This window comes from Hydra vulgaris, chromosome 01 (assembly GCF_038396675.1).
Source record: "Hydra vulgaris chromosome 01, alternate assembly HydraT2T_AEP".
In the NCBI taxonomy this organism is placed as follows: domain Eukaryota; kingdom Metazoa; phylum Cnidaria; class Hydrozoa; order Anthoathecata; family Hydridae; genus Hydra; species Hydra vulgaris.
This window is the reverse complement of record NC_088920.1, coordinates 45,579,713-45,600,000: the sequence shown is the minus strand read 5'-3', so window position 1 is coordinate 45,600,000 and position 20,288 is coordinate 45,579,713. Positions and strand designations below refer to the sequence as shown.

The 20,288-nt window shown below is 29.6% G+C and overlaps 1 protein-coding gene across 2 annotated transcripts in view; it reads left to right on the top strand.

The window, feature by feature from the left end:
- LOC100210180 (arf-GAP domain and FG repeat-containing protein 1) overlaps positions 1 to 18,770 on the top strand; it is a 25,975-nt gene extending 7,205 nt beyond the window's left edge. The window contains exons 2-7 of one of the 2 annotated variants that reach the window (XM_065788326.1): positions 1,477 to 1,570; positions 6,676 to 6,915; positions 7,879 to 8,002; positions 16,646 to 16,828; positions 17,005 to 18,104; positions 18,286 to 18,770. In XM_065788326.1, coding sequence (XP_065644398.1) covers positions 1,477 to 1,570; positions 6,676 to 6,915; positions 7,879 to 8,002; positions 16,646 to 16,828; positions 17,005 to 18,104; positions 18,286 to 18,324 — 1,780 coding nt within the window. In that variant the 3' untranslated portion in view covers positions 18,325 to 18,770. Of the gene's footprint in view, positions 1 to 1,476; positions 1,571 to 6,675; positions 6,916 to 7,875; positions 8,003 to 16,645; positions 16,829 to 17,004; positions 18,105 to 18,285 lie in introns of both variants that reach the window. The other variant, XM_065788325.1, reaches the window with a different exon arrangement.
- Positions 18,771 to 20,288: the final 1,518 nt, after the last annotated feature.

Here is a 20,288-nt window from a genome sequence, read left to right as displayed (position 1 = left end):
TAAGGTGTGTTGACTTTAGCACCAATGTTGCTAATTTAGGATTTCATCTTGAAGCACAAATGTTCAGTTTTTTGCCAAATCACCTAAAACAATACAGCAGTCTATTGCCAAATTTTACTTTTGTTGCCTAAGGTATCTTGCTTGACATTTTGCAATGTAGGAATGAGCCGTTAATTTGTTTACTGCCTCTAATAACATCAATTTGTATTCTTCAATTGTTGTTCTTTGACAGATCAATGTTGTTCTGTCTGTTTTCTTTTCAATTCAAAAAGTTTTTATACAATGTAAAATTCTGTTAAAATCATTATTTTAAATGGATGACTGATTTTAATCCATATACTTGCAAATCAAAAATCTTATAGACATGTACTTTCTTAAAACATTTGAAAACAGAATGATCAAAAAGTGAATGGAACAAATATAAACAAATTTTTTTATATAAAAATAGTATCTCCCCCAGTACCCCTGTCCTCTGGTCATTTGCCCTGAAAACAATTTTTACACACTTTCATCAGGACTACGAAAGTGCTGGAATTTTCAGAGTTCCAGTTTATCTGGAAAGTAGTGAAAAATCTATCACAAGATTCACTACAAAAAAGTGGGGCCCATGACCCAGCCCCTGCCCTTCCCCCCTGGTGTTTTGGACCCTAGCAATTTTAACATGCATCGTCATCGGAACTACAGAATTCCAATATTTTATAGTCTGAAATTTAGTGAAAAATCGATTGTGATATTCTACTACAAAAAAGTGGGACCATGCCCCATTATCCATATATGAAAATCCAGGTACTTGCAGATCAAAAACTTTATATTTTTTGAAAGACCAATGAATATAGAATAATGCGTAATATATATTTTTTGATATCATCAAGGCCACTTGGATTTCTTGAGGATTAAAAACAGGTTTTAAAAAAATTGCCTAAATTTATTTAAATTGATAATTACATGTACTTAATAATAATTTTTTACACTTATGATTATTTCGTTGGATTTGTTACCCCCAAAAATAGCCAGTTACAAATTTTTAAATAAAAAAACCAAATATTTTTAAAGTTATGTGACTTAAAATCGTAATTCTGAGGGGACAAGAGAGGGCCTGGCCAATATCTGTTAAAAATAAAAATGGTCATATTTCAAGATTTTTTTGGAGCCAGAGGGTCAAATTTTAAAGTAATTCTTATTTTACTAAGCACTCTCAACTGTATAAAAATCAGCAAAATCTGAGATGTATGGTGACATGACCTGGGTCATTTAACATGGAATTTCCCAACATATTTTTCAATAATACCATTTTAAGACCCAATCACATATTATGGTGTAGCCATAGAGTAAACTTATTTAAATTTTTGTTTGTATTTATTAAATATAAATATGAAATTTAAAAATTTTCTGTTTTTGGTATATTTTATACAGCTGCAAGTTATTTATTATAAGATTTTCAGAGTTTATTTTAAGCGGTTTTTTTTTCAAATTTAGGAGAGGTATTAACCCACCTCATCGTGTGAAATCAATATCTATGGCTAGCTTTACAGCATCTGAAATTGAGTTTTTGCAAAAGCATGGCAATGAGGTAGCACTTTTGTTTTTATAAATAAATAAATTGTATAAGTAAACACAATATAATACAAAAAAACAGATCATACAAAATACAAAATAGACGGAGTGTGAAATTTCTTACCCATAATAGAGGTTACTCACAAAGTTTAATGAATAAACCAATATTATTGTTCTCAATATTGTATAATTAAGCCAAACATGATAGATGTTCAAATGTCTTGAATTTAGTTTAAATGTAAAAAATGGAACTAATTTATAGTTTATCTTTTTATACTTTTAATTTTTTAGGTATAAAACTCCAAAACAATAATGACAAACAAGACTTGTTCTAAAAAGAGTGTTTCTTACACTGTTGGAAACCACTTGTTAGAACAAGTTACACTTGTTCTAACAAGTGGTTTCTTACACTGTTGGAAAGACTTTTTCTTAATGTCACTACATCATAAAAAAACATTTTAAATAATTTTTCAATCATAATACCATATTAAAAATATTTAAATGTTACCATTTTTAATATTGCATAAACATTCTGTTAACATTGTACCCATATTTTATCAGGTGCATCATCATGTTAGATCATGTTAGTGTCACACATATATAAAAGTACATAGGATTTTGAAAAAAAAATTGTTGTATAATTGTTTAATCTATCAGAATCTATGTTGCTGGAAAAAAGCATAACTAGCTTAAAGAGAAAAAAATTTTAATCAAAAATGCCAATAAACTGTTTAGATAAAATTAAATTTTCCATAGAAAGTACAACCCATTTTTTGACTGAAAATGCTCCTAAATTAATGAAAAATCATTTTATATATCACAGCTTTATGCTCCAGAGATTAGACGGTTATTATTCAATCTTTTGGAAATGTTACATGTGTATTATGACCATCCAATACTAGCACATGTGTACCTGTAGTTTTTTAAGTTGTTGGTATAAATAATTTATTCAGCCATTGTATAAATTGTTTTATCTTCCATGCATCCAGACAGTGAAGTTGTTCAACGTTTGACAGGCCATCTAAAACCAACTGCAGTATAGATGCTATTTTGACTTGAATATTATAAATGGTTGAGTTGCAGTTCCAGATGCATAGATACAATTACCAACTGTATAATTAATTTTTTTATTATTACTGATCAATTTTAATGGACATTTAGCACTGCATCTGCAAATTATTGATTTCCTGCCTTGGTCACCAGAAAACCTGATTTCGTCAAAATTCTATAAATTGCACTAACTATTTTCATTAATATTTTCTTCAAGAAAATGCTTTTCACATGTTTGGAAATGTTTTGCTACAATTTTTTTAGTGCAAGATGCTGCTCTCAGTGTTGGTATGTTGTTTGCAACTCTAATGCTTAATTTGTATCTCCATCTGTTAATAAAATGATTATACCAGTCTTTTTCAGTTTGGCCATTTTAAAATGAATTTGATTTTGAATTTATTCATAAATCAAAATTTAACTAGCAAAACCATCATTTAAAAATAAAGTTTTAGCTGTAAACTCTGATGAAGTGGTGCAGCATCAGACACCACTATGATGATGTAATTCATGTTATGATGTAATGACAGTTGTTAACAACCTGATTTAAAAATTGATTTGTTCTTGGCAGGTTTTTAAAATTTGCTGTGTTAGCTGTTGATTATGTCCATGAAGATTATACTCTGATAGAGATTACACATTTACAGAGTGGCGCATAAGTAACATTGCGATTTATTTTATTTCTGTTTTTATTTAACATTAGAGTTTATAAAAATTTAGATTACATTTTGGAAATATGCTCACATTATGTTTTGAAGATAATATCTTTTAAATGGTGTCTGTTGTTTGCTTCGACTAGACATACTCTTTCCAGAGCATTTTCCATAACTTTTTTTAGAATTTAAGGTCCCAGCACCCTCACTTCTTCTCGGATATTGACCTTAAGCTGTTGGATGGTTCTTGGTCTATTGGCATACACCCTACCTTTTAGGTAGCTCTAAAGAAAAAAAATTGGGTGCTGTTAAATCAAGCAAACGTGTTGGCCAGTTAAATTGAGAAAAATGTGATATTCGATCTCCAAAAATTTCATGCAGTAGAGCCATAGTTGGACAAGCTGTGTGAGCTTTGACTCCATCTTGTTGGAACCATTATTCTGGATTGTTCTCTACCTCTGGCCTTAAAAAATTTTCAATCATTGCCCGATATTGAATGCTATTCACATTAACTGCAGCTTGTTTGTTTTCAAAAAAGTATGGTCTAATAATCCTTTCTGAAGATATTCTACACCATACTGTGTATCTAACTGGATGCATTTTATATTCAATAATTATTCTTGGATTTTGGGTGCCCCATGTTCTGCAATTATGTTTATTGACGTTGCCATTGAGGTGAAAATGGGCTTCATCCCTCATTATGAGTTTGTGAATTAACTCAATGTTTTCAAGGCACAATTCTTGAAGCGTTGACTATATTAAATGCATATTTGTGCATCATTTGGTTTTATTTCATGAACCAGTTGAATCTTATATGGGAAAAGGTGTAACTTATGCAAAATTCTTTGCAAAGACCGCCTAGACATCGTCAACTGCTGAGAGCGTTGCCTGGTAGAAGTTTTGGGGTTTTAATGCTTGCTTATACTCGAGCAATGTTCACATAATTTCGAACTGAATGAGGTCTTCCAGCACGCAGAAGATCACTGACAGTCCCTTGTTGCTGAAAACGCTGAACCAGTTGGTAAATTGTTGGTGTGCTAGGTGCAATTGGAACATAAAAGAAATTTTGATATGATCTTTGTGTCTGAATAATCGAATGCTGACAACTTTATTTCTTTGTTTTGTGCCGAGTCTTTCCATCATAAATTTTCCAAGTTTTTTAAAATTGACTCTGAAAAAAAAAAGAAAAAGTATACTTAATCAAAGTATGTATTCATTCATTAAATCATAACGTTACTTATGCACCACCCTGTATTTGCAGAACTATGAATTCAACTTTTTCTATTTTATTTGTAATTTTATACTGCTGAATCAGGTTGCCCCTTTTTCGTCCCTCTTCTAGAGTGGTAAGATTGAGTAATGCCAGTCTATCCTCATAATTTTTAAGTTTTATCTTGCTTACTGCTTTGGTTGCTTGCTGTTGAATGCGTTAAAGTGTTTTTATGTCACTTTTTAGGTGAGGAGACCTGGCTTGGATAGCGTACTTGAGATGAGGTCTAATGTATGTTTTGTAGAGTACCCTCTATAGCGTAATCCCTCAAGTGAAATGATTTTTTTTAGTCTGCCAAGTACTTAATTTGATCTAGCGGCTGCAGCTTCTACTTGCTTAACCTTTAGGTTGTTTGTTGTTAGCATATCTAATTCATGTTCAATAATTATTGTTCCAAGATCTATTCAATTGTTGTCTACAGGGATGTGGAGTCCCAAAAAGGACTCCGGATTTGAAAGTCACAAAAAGATTACTTCTTTCTAGTTTTTGGTATCCAGGAGCTTTAAAAATATAAAAAAAAGGTTATGGGCTACTAATGGGGAAATAAATCGAGACTTATAGGTCAGAAGAACAATCAATTTTTGAACCGGAGTCCTTAGGTATAATGGCAGCAAGGACTCCAGGTTTAAAAACAATAAGTTCCAAGTCATTAAATATCATAAATTTTTTTCTTATAGCAGATCATTAATCAACCAACATGTTTAGAGCTTCTGGCCATCAAAGACCATAAAAAAATAAAGTTATAAACCCAAAGTCCTTTTGGGACTCCTCATCCCTGGTTGCTTATGTCAAGCATTGAGTAAAGGTGCACTGATTTATTTGCATGACTTTGCATTTGTCAAGATTGAAAAACATGAGCCATTTCTTAGACCATTCGATTGCATGACCTACATCTAGTTGTAGTTTTATTGCATCATCTTCTGTTTTGATGACCCCTAAGATCTTACTGTCATCGAATTAAACTGGTTTGATTTGTAACTTTGAAATAACTAGCAACAATATCTATGGTTTGGCTTTGTGTTCTACCAAAACCCCAATATGATTATTATGCCAGTATTTTTATTAATATTGCACTACTCAGAGTTGTTGTTGTACCAGACCCTTCAGAATTCACACTATTGTTTACATGATTTTGACAAGGTACCTTTTGGAATATTGTATATTTACGATGCTTTGAATAAACTTATTTCACCATTATTTATTCTTCCAACCGCCATACTTATTTGCTTCTCAGAATATTTTTTTTTTTAGAGTTTTTTTTGTTGATAATGTTTCAACATTTTGAATTGATTTTTATTTTGTTAATTGATTTAAAGTGATTTAGATTTGTACAGGAAATTGTTGTGAGTGAGTAAGAAATAAGAAATAATAATGATAGAAAAAGATAGTTGTTAATAGAGTTTAAAAAGTTAATTAATTAAATGCAAATAATAGCTAAGTGTGAAAATTATTAGTGTTCAGTTTTATCTCAAAAAATGACATCTCCATAATTCCCTTTTAACTTTTTTCAGGAAATAACAAATTCTTTTCTGAAAAAGTATTCTTTGTCAGCGTAACTTTCACTATAAATATATCTTTTTACTTTAAAAAAAATTTTTTTTGTAAATCAAAACTCATGCTCAAACTTTTGAGTTTGATATTTATTTTTATGTCATTAGGTAGAGTAAAAAATTCTCCATAATTTAGTTAGTATATTAAATTAATCCTTCATATTTTTATTGTTAAAGAAATTTTGCTCAGATTTTTAATTATCGCATGTTATAGCCTGAGATTTGTAATTATAAAGAGATTCCTAAGTGTGGAAATGAATTGCGTTTACTTCATAAATTAAATAAGTTTTAATTAAACTTACCAAACTAATGATCAAAAGCATTTCAGCTGTTTTGTTTCTTTAATTTTCATTTTGGAAAAAGAAAATATGACATTAAAAATGGATTTTTGTTAATATTTTGATAAATAGTTTGTTTTGGTTTAGTCAACTCTTAAAACTTGTTTCTGAATTTTATTCAAGAAATTTATTCTTTGAATTTATTCACACTAATCTAAACTTTTGAGTATAATTTAATGTAATGTGTTCTCTACCTTCAAATGTAATGTATTCTCTACATTTCTAATTTCTTATTGTTGATGGTTTATACATTGTTTCTATAGGTGTGTCGTAGCATATGGTTAGCATTATGGAATTCAGCCTCACCTCCTGAACCAGAATCGCGCGATGAGCAAAAATTAAAAGATCTTATTAGTCGCAAGTATGAGAGAAAGATGTGGTACAGCAGTCAACCTGTTGTTCGTGAGCCTGAAACTCAAGAGCCAGAAGTTAAACCTTTAAAAGCCCTTTTAGGTGAAAGTACTCCTCAGGTGATAATGTCTTCCCAGAAAGAGCAAAAATCTGTAAGTAGTTATATAGTTTTCCAAAAACTGAAACTTGTAGATGTTGTTGCTATATGCTGTGTGTTATACAGTACATACAGCATACACAAATACGATAGAGCACAACACAGTTACCACAGACTTCAAGCTGTTCATTCTATTTTGTATTATTATGTTTTACATTTACTAATAGTTATTTATAAAATGTTTTTTTGATTCACATTTTTTTTAATTATGTAAGATTATTCACAAGGTTCAGTTTTTCATTTAAGTTAAATTGACTAAACGTCTTTCAACACATTTTATACATATATACAAATCACCACAAACTGTTTATAAACATGTTTTGGATCACTAACAAATAATATTTAAATTTAAAGAAGATCACTGTAATTAATTAAAAGTATTATGTAGATTATCGATCAAGTTTCTTAGTGTTTTGTTTCTTTTAAAATATCAAAATTTTGCATAAAAAAAATCTAAAAATCCATTTCTGTTCTTTGACTGTGCTAAAGTGCTCAGTTGTAAGTAAGAAGTATCAAGTTCAACTCCACTACATCTCTAGTAATTTCAGCCTAAACTTGTTTTATTGTTCAGCAGATTTGTTTGTCGAGGTTTTTGTTTAAGAACCATGTTGAAAATAAATTTCAAATATTATAATTCATAATATATACATATATAAAATGTGTATCTAAAATTGAAGCATTTATAAAAGTCAGGTATATAAAGTAATAAATTGAAGTCAATTATAAAAGTCAGGTATATAAAGTAATAAAGTTAGCTAAGTCTGAAGTTATAAGATTCTGAGGAATATAAATATTATCTTAATATATATTTTATAATATTTTTATATTGTGCTCAGTGATTATTACTTAATGCAATAACAACAAGTTTATACTTTTTAAATACAATTATGTTACTTTCTTATATATATGATTTTCTATTTATTTATTTTTTTAGTATTTTTTTTTTTTTTTTTAGCAGAGAACTGCCTCAGTCTCAAGTCTAAATAAACCTGCTCAAGTTTCAACTTTGAAAAATTCAGATTTGTTAGGTGATTTAGGTAGTGATCCATTTGGTGCATCTACTGTAACCTCTACCAATTCTAGTAAGACAATTTTTTTCTTTCATTTTTTTGTGAAATAAAATATAGTTGTTTCATCAAGGTTTCATGAAGTCTAATGTTATTAATCTTTAATAAATTAGATATAACTTTGTATTACTTTTGTTTTATATTTTAGCTTTTTTCAACTTTATTGTTAAAGGTAAATAATAAAATAAATGAATAATTGTGAAAAGCACCCTTGAATGTTTTTTTTTTTATTAATTAATATTTCCATTTTATGAAAATCTTACAAAATGATATTACAAAAAGCAGTAAGAACAACATAATTATTTGCCAAACTTGTGTTTCCAATAGCTTGCTGAGCCATAACAAACTTGTGTTTCCAATAGCTTGCTGAGCCATAACAAACATCTTTTGGGGATGAAATTCTTAGTGCTGTTGTTGATTGATTATTTTCAGTATTTTTATTAATGCACAGTTTGGCTCGTAAGAACTTATCTTTCTGCATCCACTCAACACTGAGTCCTCCACTTGAAATCTCAACTTTTTTACTTGAATTTATAATTGTTTAGTTTGATGCTCACTTATGCCATAACTCTGCAAGTATATGCATTAAACGAAGATTGTCATAAACGAAGAATAAAGTGCAGATTTAGCACTTCTGAACTCAGCATGCAATTTCTGATTGATTTGATTGATGTGCAGTTGTGTCAGGTGGAGTGGTGAAAAGTTGAATATTTTTGCTTCTTAAATGTCAATACATCACAGTCAATTCTTTAAGAATGGCCATCAGAGAGGACAACAACAGGCCGTTTTGTATTGTTTTTTTGTAAGTAGTGGTCAAACATTGCACTTAGAAGCGTACTGTGATATTAAGGGCGCGATTTATAGATACATTTTCTTATTTCTTTTAAATTATTGGAATTACAATAAAGTTTAGTTTTCTTAATACAATAATCAAAAAAATAAAAAGATTTTACTACTTTTAACTTGAATAGTTTATAAGAAAATAGTTTTATTTCTCAATCATGCATATTACCTATTATTGTTTTTTATATAACAAACTATCAACTCATCTTTGGTAAAAATTGAATAATGTTTCTTCTCTCTTACGCTATGGTGTCATTGATATCTCCGATATCAATGACACCATAGCGTCGTTTGTTAATTGTTCTTAGACCTTTAACTAGTGGAAATTTTCCTGAATCGATTGCAGCTCAACAACGTTTATTGCTGATTCAATACCACTTTACTGCTTCCTTTAACTGCTTATTTTTTATCTAAGTGGCTGTCCTATCGGTATTAAGAAAGGTTTTTTGCAAAAAGGCTTTGAAAAGACATTTTTTTGATTTATTTGTTTTAGTATTAATTTTTTTGTCGGGAGGAAATAGGTTAGTAACCCTGATAAAAATTTAAGGTAAAGGAGCTGGGCATATTTGTAGCGATGCTGCTTTTTGCTTCTCTTATTCAGCGTGGTTGTTGTCAGGGCCGTCCCAAAGAGGTCTCTCATTGGGGGAGGGGGTTGTATGTATTTTTTACCAACTAGAGAGAGACACAAATAAAAAAGGGTCCTCGATATTTGACATTTGCCAACTATATTTCAAAACTTGCCAACTGAAATGCTAAATGTACAAATGTGCTAACTCAAATGCATATATAATAGCTTGGGGTTGGGGGAATACCCCCTTCATCTCCCGTTCGGGGCGGCTCTGGTCGTAACAACCACTCTAACAGAAATGAAAATAATTTTTTTAAAATTTATTTATTAAGCTATTCATAAAACTGTTGTCTGGAATGAACTAATTTCAATTAGTCCAGACAACAACTGTTCTTTTATTATTCTGTTATCTAACAATTATTCTAGTTAGTTATTTCCAGAAATAACTTTCATTTTTGTTAGATTGGTTTTTAACAACAACCACACTGAATAAAATTGCAAAATGCAGAGCCATTTCCAAAGAACATTAAACCAGACAGTCTTTAAAAAAACTTTTAAATAACTGGTGTAAATAACATCAAGATAAATTTAAAAAAAAAAATTTAAAGTTAAAAAAGTAAAAGTAATTAACTTAAAAAAAGTTGATGACTTTTCATCACCACAACAACCACTTATTTTAGCGAATTTAGAAGGATGGTTCAAAAAAGCACACTTTCAAATTTAAAATTATATAGTGGATTGTGAAGAAAAGTGTCTTGATGTTATTTTATAATAAAGATGAAATAACTTCAAGTTTTTTTTATTTCAGTAAATTTTTGTTACTTTTTTTACTTTAAATTTTCAAAAATTTAAAGTAAAAAAGTTAACAAAAGTGTAAATCACAAAATTTAAACAACCAGATTCCAATCACATATTTAAAATCAGGCCCGTAGCAAGCTTTTTGTTTTTGTTTGAGAATTTAACTTTATGTAACGACATGAAGCAAACTCCAAATATTTATATATTCATGTTTATGTAAAGCTTTTCAAAAGTATTGTAATAATCAGAGTCTGTTAACAATAAGCCCCTAAAATGGTAACTTCCCATTTCATCCCTATTCTCATCGCTCTCACACTAATAGCATTTCATGCCATTAGTGTGAGAGCGATGAGTTTATAACATTTATATATAGGTACATTTTTTATAACATTGTAAACTAAATTTAAGTTCATTAACAAATCTCTAATTCATGCAATATTATCTTAGTGTTCAAAAACAATGACCTTATAAATTTTGAGCAACATGCCCAATCATTTAGGGGATTTAAAATATTATCTTTAATTAAGTTATAAGTTTGTTTGATAATCAAATTCTGTTCCTCATTCAAAAGTTCAGAGCGAAAGTTAATTTAACTCTTTTTTCGTGAATAAGTAATCAAATGACGCGGACTTAAAATTTGTTGAACAATTTACGAAGAAAATTAAGTTTTTATAAGTGACTTTAGTCTACAAGATCATTTGTATTTTTCAAACAATATTATAATATCGTTCAAATTATTCTTATTTTTATTATTATTAATTTGATAATTATCAAATTCCTTTTTTTTTTTCATTTAATTTCGTCATTGATTTTTGTTGTTGTTGTTGTTACTAAAAGACATTCTTTAATGCAGTGGTTGATTTTTAATTTTTATATTTTTTTAATTTTCTAAATTTGCCATTACAAATTATTACTTTTCTTTTGTAAAATATACGAATGGCAGGGGCAAGAAAAAGACAAAATTAGTCTTATTGCCAAGCCCCTAAGTATCTGTACATAATAAAGTTATTAAAAACATGTCATTAAAAATTAATGATCGTGGTTTTTCTTAAGTTTGAGTTTAATAAGTTTATTTTAGTTGATAATTAAAGTTTTGTATTTTTAGGGAATATATCTAAAAAATTAATGTATGTGTAGCTGAAATACCAAATTCTCCTGTTTTAGTATGTTATTTTAGAAAAAGAGAAACCATTTTCTAAAATAATTTACTAAAACAGAAGAAATATTGCATAAATAACAGAAATTTTGAATAATTTTATTTTTTCAACATATAAATAAAATGGTTTAAAAAAATATTATCCATGAAAATATAAATTAAACAGAATACAATTTTTAATTTTAAATTGATTTAAATACAAGTATTGCATGGTATTATATCACATGAAAAGCAATGTAAAAAGGTTTCATAATTTGAAAATGCGGTGATTCCTATTATCACCAAACAGATTAGAATTACTTAATAAACAGCATCTTTAATTAATAGTATTATTAATAGTTACGTACAAATGAGGTCTTTTAATGTGTTGTTAAAAACCATATTAAACTCATTTAAAGATTTTATGGTAACCAATAATATAATGATGTCTACTGGTGTAAATTTTAGGATGTAATATTATAATTATGAAAAACAAATGATTTTGGTTAATAAATAAACTTTTTGTAAATAAAACATACTTAAGTGCCAAACTTAAGTATGTTCTTGTTTATATCACATTAGAATGTTTAGGAAAATATTAAAAAAACCACCTTATTCGGTTTGGGTGTAAACTTTATATAATCGCAACCTTTGAATTTTGAGTTTTAAAACCTGTTGATTTAAATTTAGTGTAAGAAAATAAAATAAAAGTTACTAATTTGTTGCCCTCACATTTAGGGTAGGGATGGTAAATGTTTTAGGGTATTTTTTTTTCCAGGCCCGAATCACTGGATGCGTAGACTAAAATTGTTTTTTAATCTTTGTATAAATCATCGTAAATTTTGCTTATAATGGCCTACGGTATCTAGGCCACTGATATTATATGCAGATAAAGGTATTTACGTGAAAAGTTCTAAATTTACATGCCCATATAAAATTACTGTAGTTGTTTAAAACAAGTCTTTTAGAGTCAAAGTATATTCTTGAGCAGGTGGACATTTTTCGTATCAATATGGCAAAAAATCTGGCATGGTGTTATAACCCCCATAATTCAGGACAGATTTAAACTTTCTCTGCTTAGTTTTTAAATAATAAATACATTTACGCAAATAACTTGTTAAAAATAAGCTATTATGCCAATTATTTTCTTTTCAAAAAAACTGCCCTTTCTGAGTCTCCCATGGCTGTATGCGCCTTCTGCTAACTACCTTGTTTCAGCTTTGTCTAAATTCCAGACCTTTCTAATGATTGGCCAGAGAGTGAACATTTTTGAGATGGTTTAATTCAGAGAATGTTTATTATAGCTAAAACTATCATGGACCGTAACTAGAGAGAGTTTTAGTCACGGGTGGAAACCTATTATTGATATTTTCAAACTTTATAGGGAAGAAATGCCTAAAACCGCGCAAATCAAATGTTGTGGCAAACTAAATGTTAGTGCCTTAAAGTTTTACTTTTTTGCATTACTTTTGTACAAGATCCTGTCAAAGTTATTGTAAAATATAAGTAAATTCATTTACTTACTTTATATAAATTTACTTTACAAATTATATAATATGTAAGCTTATGTAATTTAAATTTTAGTTTATATAATTTTTTTTTAATAAGTAAAAGAGCCATCCCTAATTCTAAATGTAATTTATTTTTTGTTAAGTTTTTTCGCGTTAAAAGTTAAGTCTTTTCTTAGTTTTTTTTTTGTGTGTGTGTAATTGTCTCTCATCGGTCAAATAATCATTTTTGCACTTTTTTCTTTTTTAAAATGTTCTTAAAACGACTAAAAAATCTGGTCAATACTATTTTTTATTATTTCTGTAGTCAGTATTCGAGAGTGATCGCTTCCGCTTCCCGACCAAGCCTAGGGTTTATATTATGTTCACATTACATAAGTTTTTGAATTATAAGAGTTCAGGTTTTGTTGTCCAAATTTTGAAAATAAGCAAGAAATGTTTTTCATGGTGTAGAGTATTGTACAGGCTTTAAGTAAGGAGAAACATTTACATCTTTTTAACAGTTACCATATAGTTGTGGTTTACATATATAAAAATCAGTTTTGTTTATTGTTTAAAAAAAAATCAGTTATAGAAGATTGCTTCATTCTGTCCTATCTTCTTTGATTGGTTTTGTTAGTGACTTTCAAAAGCAGGTAACTTATTAGTTGTGATCAAAGTCTATTCAAAAAATTTCAATTGCCCTGTAAACTTTATTTTACGTTGGTGATATAACCAATTTTTATTTTTTTAAACATCTTCACATCCAACAAAGCTGCAAACAACCACTAATTAAAGTTGGAAGTTACTGGAAGAGAAAAGATGGAAGTTGTAGAGCAAGATAACGATTGACGGATGACTTAAAGGATTGCAAATTATATGAATCAGGAAAGCAAGATGAAGGAAGCGAATTCCAAAGAGCTGATGTTCAAGGAAAAAACTAGACGAATAAGCGTTTTTGGAGCAATTAGGAACAGTCACAGAAAAAGGATGAGACTTAATTGAATGACGAGTAACACGAGAATGAATTTTAATAGATGGCGCAAGAGATGCTAGCTCTTTAGAGCAGTGCCCATTATTGTATTTGTAGAAAAGAGTAAGAGAAGCAACATTACGACGATGTGATAATGGTTGGAGGTTGGCTGCCAGAGCAGGTCCAACTATGTTTACAATGCGTTTTTGCACCTTGTCTAAAAGAGAAAGAGCATCATTAGAAGATCCGCACCAGATATGGCAACAGTATTCCATACAAGGCTGGATTTGAGATTTATAGAGATAGAGAATAGAATCCGAAGTAAGAAAGTGTTAAGCTCGATAAAGAGATGCAACCTTAGCAGATGCTAATTTTGCAACTGATTTGATATATGCTTTCCAAGAAAGATTGGAAGTAAAAGTTAACCCTAGAAGTTGAAGAGTGGATGACTCATTGAGTACATCACCGTTCATAAATATAGGAAGATCTAAATTATTACGATAACAATTGGCTGAAAAAAATTGAGTTTTATCTGAATTAAAGTTCACCAGCCTCTGTGAGCCCCATGCTGTAGCAGAAGTGAGATCCTTTTCAAGCTCAAATGCTCCCTCCAAGCAATCAGAGAGTGTTGGTTACTTATCATGACAAGAAAAAATGGTAGTATCATCAGCAAACAATGCTACCTTAGATGTGAGAATATCTGGAAGATTGTTAATGTAAATTAAAAAGAGTATAGGGCCAAGGATAGAACCTTGAGGAACCCCTGAAGTTACAGAATAAGAAGAAGAGTGCTGTTCATCGAGGACAACTTTTATACTACGATTGGAGAGGAAGGATTCAATAATCTTAAAAATGTTACCAGATACACCAAAAGAAGAAAGCTTATGGAGAAGACCAGCATGCTAAACTTTATCAAAAGCTTCAGAAATGTCAAGAGCAAAAGCCTTAATCTCTCCACCTTTATCTAATGCACGATAAAACCTATCAGTTATTACTGTTAGCAAATCAGCTGTAGAACATCAAGATCGAAATCCATATTGATGGTCAGAATGTAAGTTATTAGATTCAAGATGAGAAATTAAGTGTTTGTTAATTAAAGATTCTAAAACCTTGCTTATGGTAGAAAGAAAACTAATGGGACAGTAGTTAGATGAATCAGATCGCTCTCCAGAATTTTTGAAGATAAGGATAACAGATGCCGCTTTCCAGCAGGCTGGAAAACAAGACTGGAACATAAGCACTTGTTGAATAGTTTTGAGAGTATAGACGACAGCTCCGGAGAACACTTCTGCAAGACAATAACAGGTATGTTGTCTGGGCCACAAGCTGTAGAAGAGTCTAGCCAGGAAATCGTTTTAGATACAGAAGCTGGAGTGATACGAATGTCAAGCAATGGATCAACCTGTTTGTTGGTAATATCAGGTAGAACGCAACTAGTGGAATCAAGAGATGATATTGATGAAAAGTTTTTAGCAAACAATTCAGCTTTGTTGTTAGGTGAGGTGACAAAGTCTGAACCATACAAGAGAGGTGGAATTAAAGATTTGCCCTTATTATTAATACTATTAAAGATTCTCCAGAAGTCACAAATTTTTGAGATGAGATATGAAATTTCATGACCTGAGAATAGCGGGCTTTGGCAATAGACAAAACCTTTTTACAATGGTTTCAAGCAGTAATAAACAGACATCTGTTTTCTGGAAAATTGTTTTGCTAATAAATATGGAAGTAACGGTTTTGATTGGCAATTTAGTTTGAAATTGATTGGCAACTTAGTTTCTCCGCGCAGCGGCCTTGCTCGGCAAGGTTTGTGTTTCGGAGTTAAAGAGTTGAGAGAGGGTTGCACCACGAATAATAACTAAAAAAAATAAAAAAAACACAAAAAAATGAGTAGCCTCCTCGACTGTAGTGGCCCCCTTCGGGCCTTGGGGAGGTGAATAATCTAAAAAAAAAAAAAAAAAAAAAAAAAAAAAAAAAAATTTGCAGCAGCACAGTGTGAGGAAAACCATGGAGGAGAGTGAGGCTTGACCTGGAATCATCGAGAGGGAACAAAAAATTTCATGCCAGCCTGAATTCATGAAGTTATGTAAGAAGCACATTTGTCAACAGGAAGACAAAAGATTTCTACCCAAGGGCCATCACGAAGAAAATCACGGAAAGAATCCCAGTCAGCTTTACTGTAGTTGTAAGAGGTACGATAATGTTCAAAGAGGTACTGATCAAACTGTGATCAGAAGCATCTAAGGGTGAATGTGGAGAAACTGAGCTCTGACTAGGATCAGAAACAAGATTCTGGTTGTCTTGAAAGCGAGTTGGAAAGTTGACTATTTGAGTTAGGGATTGAGAAAAGCAAAAGTTGTGAGCTTTAATGCCTGCAGAATCACTGACACTAGAGCCAAGCCATTCAGAGTGGTGAGCATTAAAGTCACTGACAACAACTATATTAGCTGATGGATAAAGAGAGAGGGTCAATATGATCAGAAATAACATCAAAAAGAGTGCAATTGAAATTTTTCTTGTGATATAAGCAATTAAAATTTTGGAACTTGTTTAACATGGGATACTATAATCCAGTTTAAACTGTTTTAAATTTAACATGTTTTAAGTGTGAGTTAAATTACCTCAGTGTTTTTTTACAACTTTTTGTTGTTTTTTTTCGCATAAAAATATGTAATTTATTTAAAATAAAATATTTTTTATTCTTAGTTTTTTCACATAAAAATATGAAATTTAAGTATATTTTATTCTTAGTATAAACAGGTATTAAATTTTAAACATTTAAATTGGTAATTTTTTTAAACACTTGGCTTATTTTAAAATCCTACAGATTTTTCTTTAAATCATTTCTTTACAGATCAGACTTTTGGAATATTCAATCAACCTTCAACTCAAGATCAGTTTGCTACATTAAATTCAGGAACTGGATATTCAGCGCCTCCTTTCGATTTTTTTGCAAATTCATCTGGTCAATCACAGCATGCGTCAGACTTTTTTTCCTCCTCCCAACCGATAAACTTAAGCGGAACATCAAATTCAGGTAAGTACTATTAAATTAGTTTCTTTTTGGAAATTGTTTTTTTTATTTTCCTTGTTTATTTGTTTTTTGTTTGTTTGTTTTTTGCGACAAAATATTAGAACAAATGTTTTCAATACTTAAATAAAAATTTATTTTTTGCAATACTTCATAAATGTAAATTATTTCATTTTTGTTAGTTCCGGTCTCGGATAAATATGCAGCATTTTCAAACACAGATCTCTTTAAAGCAAGTGATTCACATGGTGGGTTTAATGGGTCAGTATTCAGTAGTATATCTTCCGATAATAAAGGCTTGGGTTCTCAACCTAATCCATTTTTGTCATCAGGAAATGCTTCCAGAATAAATAACGAACAACAGCAGCAGCAAGCAAAACCAAATCCTTTTTATAGCAATTCATTTTCAACACAAGCTCAGATATCGAACCAAAATTCTTCACAATTTTCTGCAAAACAAGCTCAAGAAAGTGCACACCATGGATTTCAACCAAACATCCAAACACTTCAACAAAATCAATTTTTGAATCAACAAAATTCAAGTGGTTTCCTAAATCAACCTTCAGGTTTTGGAAATCAGCCTACTAATTTTAGTAATCAACTTCCTAATTTCGGAAACCAGTCTGGAGGGTATGCAAATCAACCTGTTGGGTATGGAAACCAACCTACAGGGTATGGGAATCAATCTGTTGCTTTTGGAAGCCAACCTACATCTTTCGGAAGCCAAACTGCAGCTTTCGGAAGCCAACCTGCAGCTTTCGGAAGCCAAACTCCAGCTTTCGGAAGCCAACCTGCATCTTTTGGAAATCAACCAGCAGTTTATCAAAATAGCTACAAATCTCAACAAACTGACTTGAATGTTATTTCACAACGAAATGTATTTGCGTCACCTCAATCTAATGACTTTTTATCAAACAATTTTGCTGCAAGTGGCAATATGCAAATTAATGATGCATTCGGACAATCTAATCAGTTAAATACTTGGAATAATAATCAAAATATCGCTAACCAATATAAAAATACATTACACCAATCTCATCAACAAACTTTATTTCCAGGAGTTTCTAATAACCAAGCGTTTCATCAAGGAGTTAACGCACCGAAAGTATTACAAAGCAATATGAATATTCTACCAAGCCATATACCCGACAATCAACTATTACAGAAACAACAAACTCTAAATCCATCTCAGATAATTAATTATCAAAATCAGCCTCCAAGCAACCAATCAAATTTTTCATCGTTCAGCAATGTTTCCCCACAGCAGCAGTTTTGGACGCAGGTATTAATATTATTTTAGGTATTCAAATTTTTTTTTTTGCTATTTGAGAAGGTTTTTTTTTTCATACTTCCTATATTAATATCGCTATTATTTTTTATTACTATAATTTGAGAATTGTTATTTTTCTTACTCTTAATTGTATCAAAAAAAGATTACATTAGTTTTTAATATTTTTTTTAAGACTCAACCTGGATCGAAATCCACAAATCCATTTCTGTAAATCCACAAATCTTTTTCTGTAACAGCTGATACGTTTTGATTAGACAAATTTTTTTATACAAACAGAATGTAATCGACATTTCCTGCTTAGAATTGATTAAACATTTGTGCTTTTAATTAGATTTTTTTTAAGGTAAAGCTACAAATAATATAAAATCATATTCAATTCTATGCGCTTTGTGTGATTTTGCTTTTTTTGCGTACATTATTGCATTCTATCAGTTTGGTTTAGGACTACTTTTCTTTTTTTAATCTAAAATTAGTTGCTACACAAATAGTCACGTGTGCTCGTTTAGAAGGTATGTTCGTGTATTTTAAATTTAACTTGTAAATCGAAGATTGTATTATATTTGAAAATTAATTTTATATATTCTTAAGTTTTTGTTTATCAGTTTGTACTTTTTTGCTTGTATTTTTTTTTATTAAGATTTAAAAATGGTATAATAATGCTTAGTCATTTATAATCTAATTTATAGATTGCCTTGTGTATTTAGTTACGCTATGATTCTGCGCGCCTCACTGAAATCGTGTCAAGATTTGAAAAAATTACTAATGAACATTCGAAATACCGTTTAAGCTATCCTTTAAGTCTAATTAGCGGGAATCACTTTTAAACTCTTTTAAATGAATATTAATTTTTGAAATAAATGTTGATTTTTTGGTATGTACCACACCCCTGAACCAAATTTATTAATCATAGCTTTTTAGAATTGACAGATTAATTCATTCTGGGAAAGTTAGTGCCGAAAATCATAAAATAAACTCTTTAAAAATATATTTTATTAATGCAGGGGTCGACGTAGGTACCGGACATCGGTGCCAACTGACCATTCCTGAGACCTGCCCGAGAGGATAACCAACCATTGTGCATTTTTTTGAAAATAATAATAATTATAAATTGGTAACTCCCTCAGAATGATCTGAAAGAGAAAATTGTGTAGCGTCAATATCCATTTTAAATATTTATTTTGATTATTAGCGTCAACACCTATTTTGAGCCATGTATATATAACCATTGTTAAATTTATTACACACGGTCATTTAGAAGCGCCAAGTTATTATACGCAAGCGCAATGACAATTATAAAATATATAATTTTAAATATGGCTACGGTCATTGGTTACAAAGGGAATGTCAAATTTGTAACCATATATTTATAATTTTATGCATCACGTTCATGTTTATTTTGTTTCGTAGAATTAAATTATTATAAAGTTAGTTTTTATGTTGAAAAAAAAAATTTGTTATAACATTTAAATGTATCAATATACAAAAATTTTGGTTTTTCGCCGACAATTATCTAGCTATCTAAGGCGTTATTTGTTTATAAAATTGTAACTCTTTTTCTAATTATTTGAGCGTTAGAATTTAATAATTTTTTCGTTTTAAGTTAGATAAATTGTGTCTATATTTGAAAATGCATTCATATCTGAGAATACAATTTTTTTTTGTTTAAAAATACAGTTCTTCTTACTTAAAAATTTTACTATCTATGACAGATAGTAAAATTTATAAGTAAGAAAAACCATATTTCTAAACAAACAAAAAAAATTTTTCTCAGATATGAATACAGTTTCAAATCAAGACACAATCTATAATTAGGCTAATGTGTCAGAAACAAAGGAAATATATTGTTACAGAGCTAATCGTAAGCATTTTGTTGTCAAAGTTCACCACTCTACCCTCTACACACACACACGTATGTATATATATATATATATATATATATATATATATATATATATATATATATATATATATATATATATATATACATATATACACATATATATTTATATATATATATAAATATATATATACATATATATATATATATATATGGATATATATAAATATATACATACATTTATATATATATACATATGTATATAAATATATATATATATATATATATATATATATATATATATATATATATATATATATATATATATATATATATAT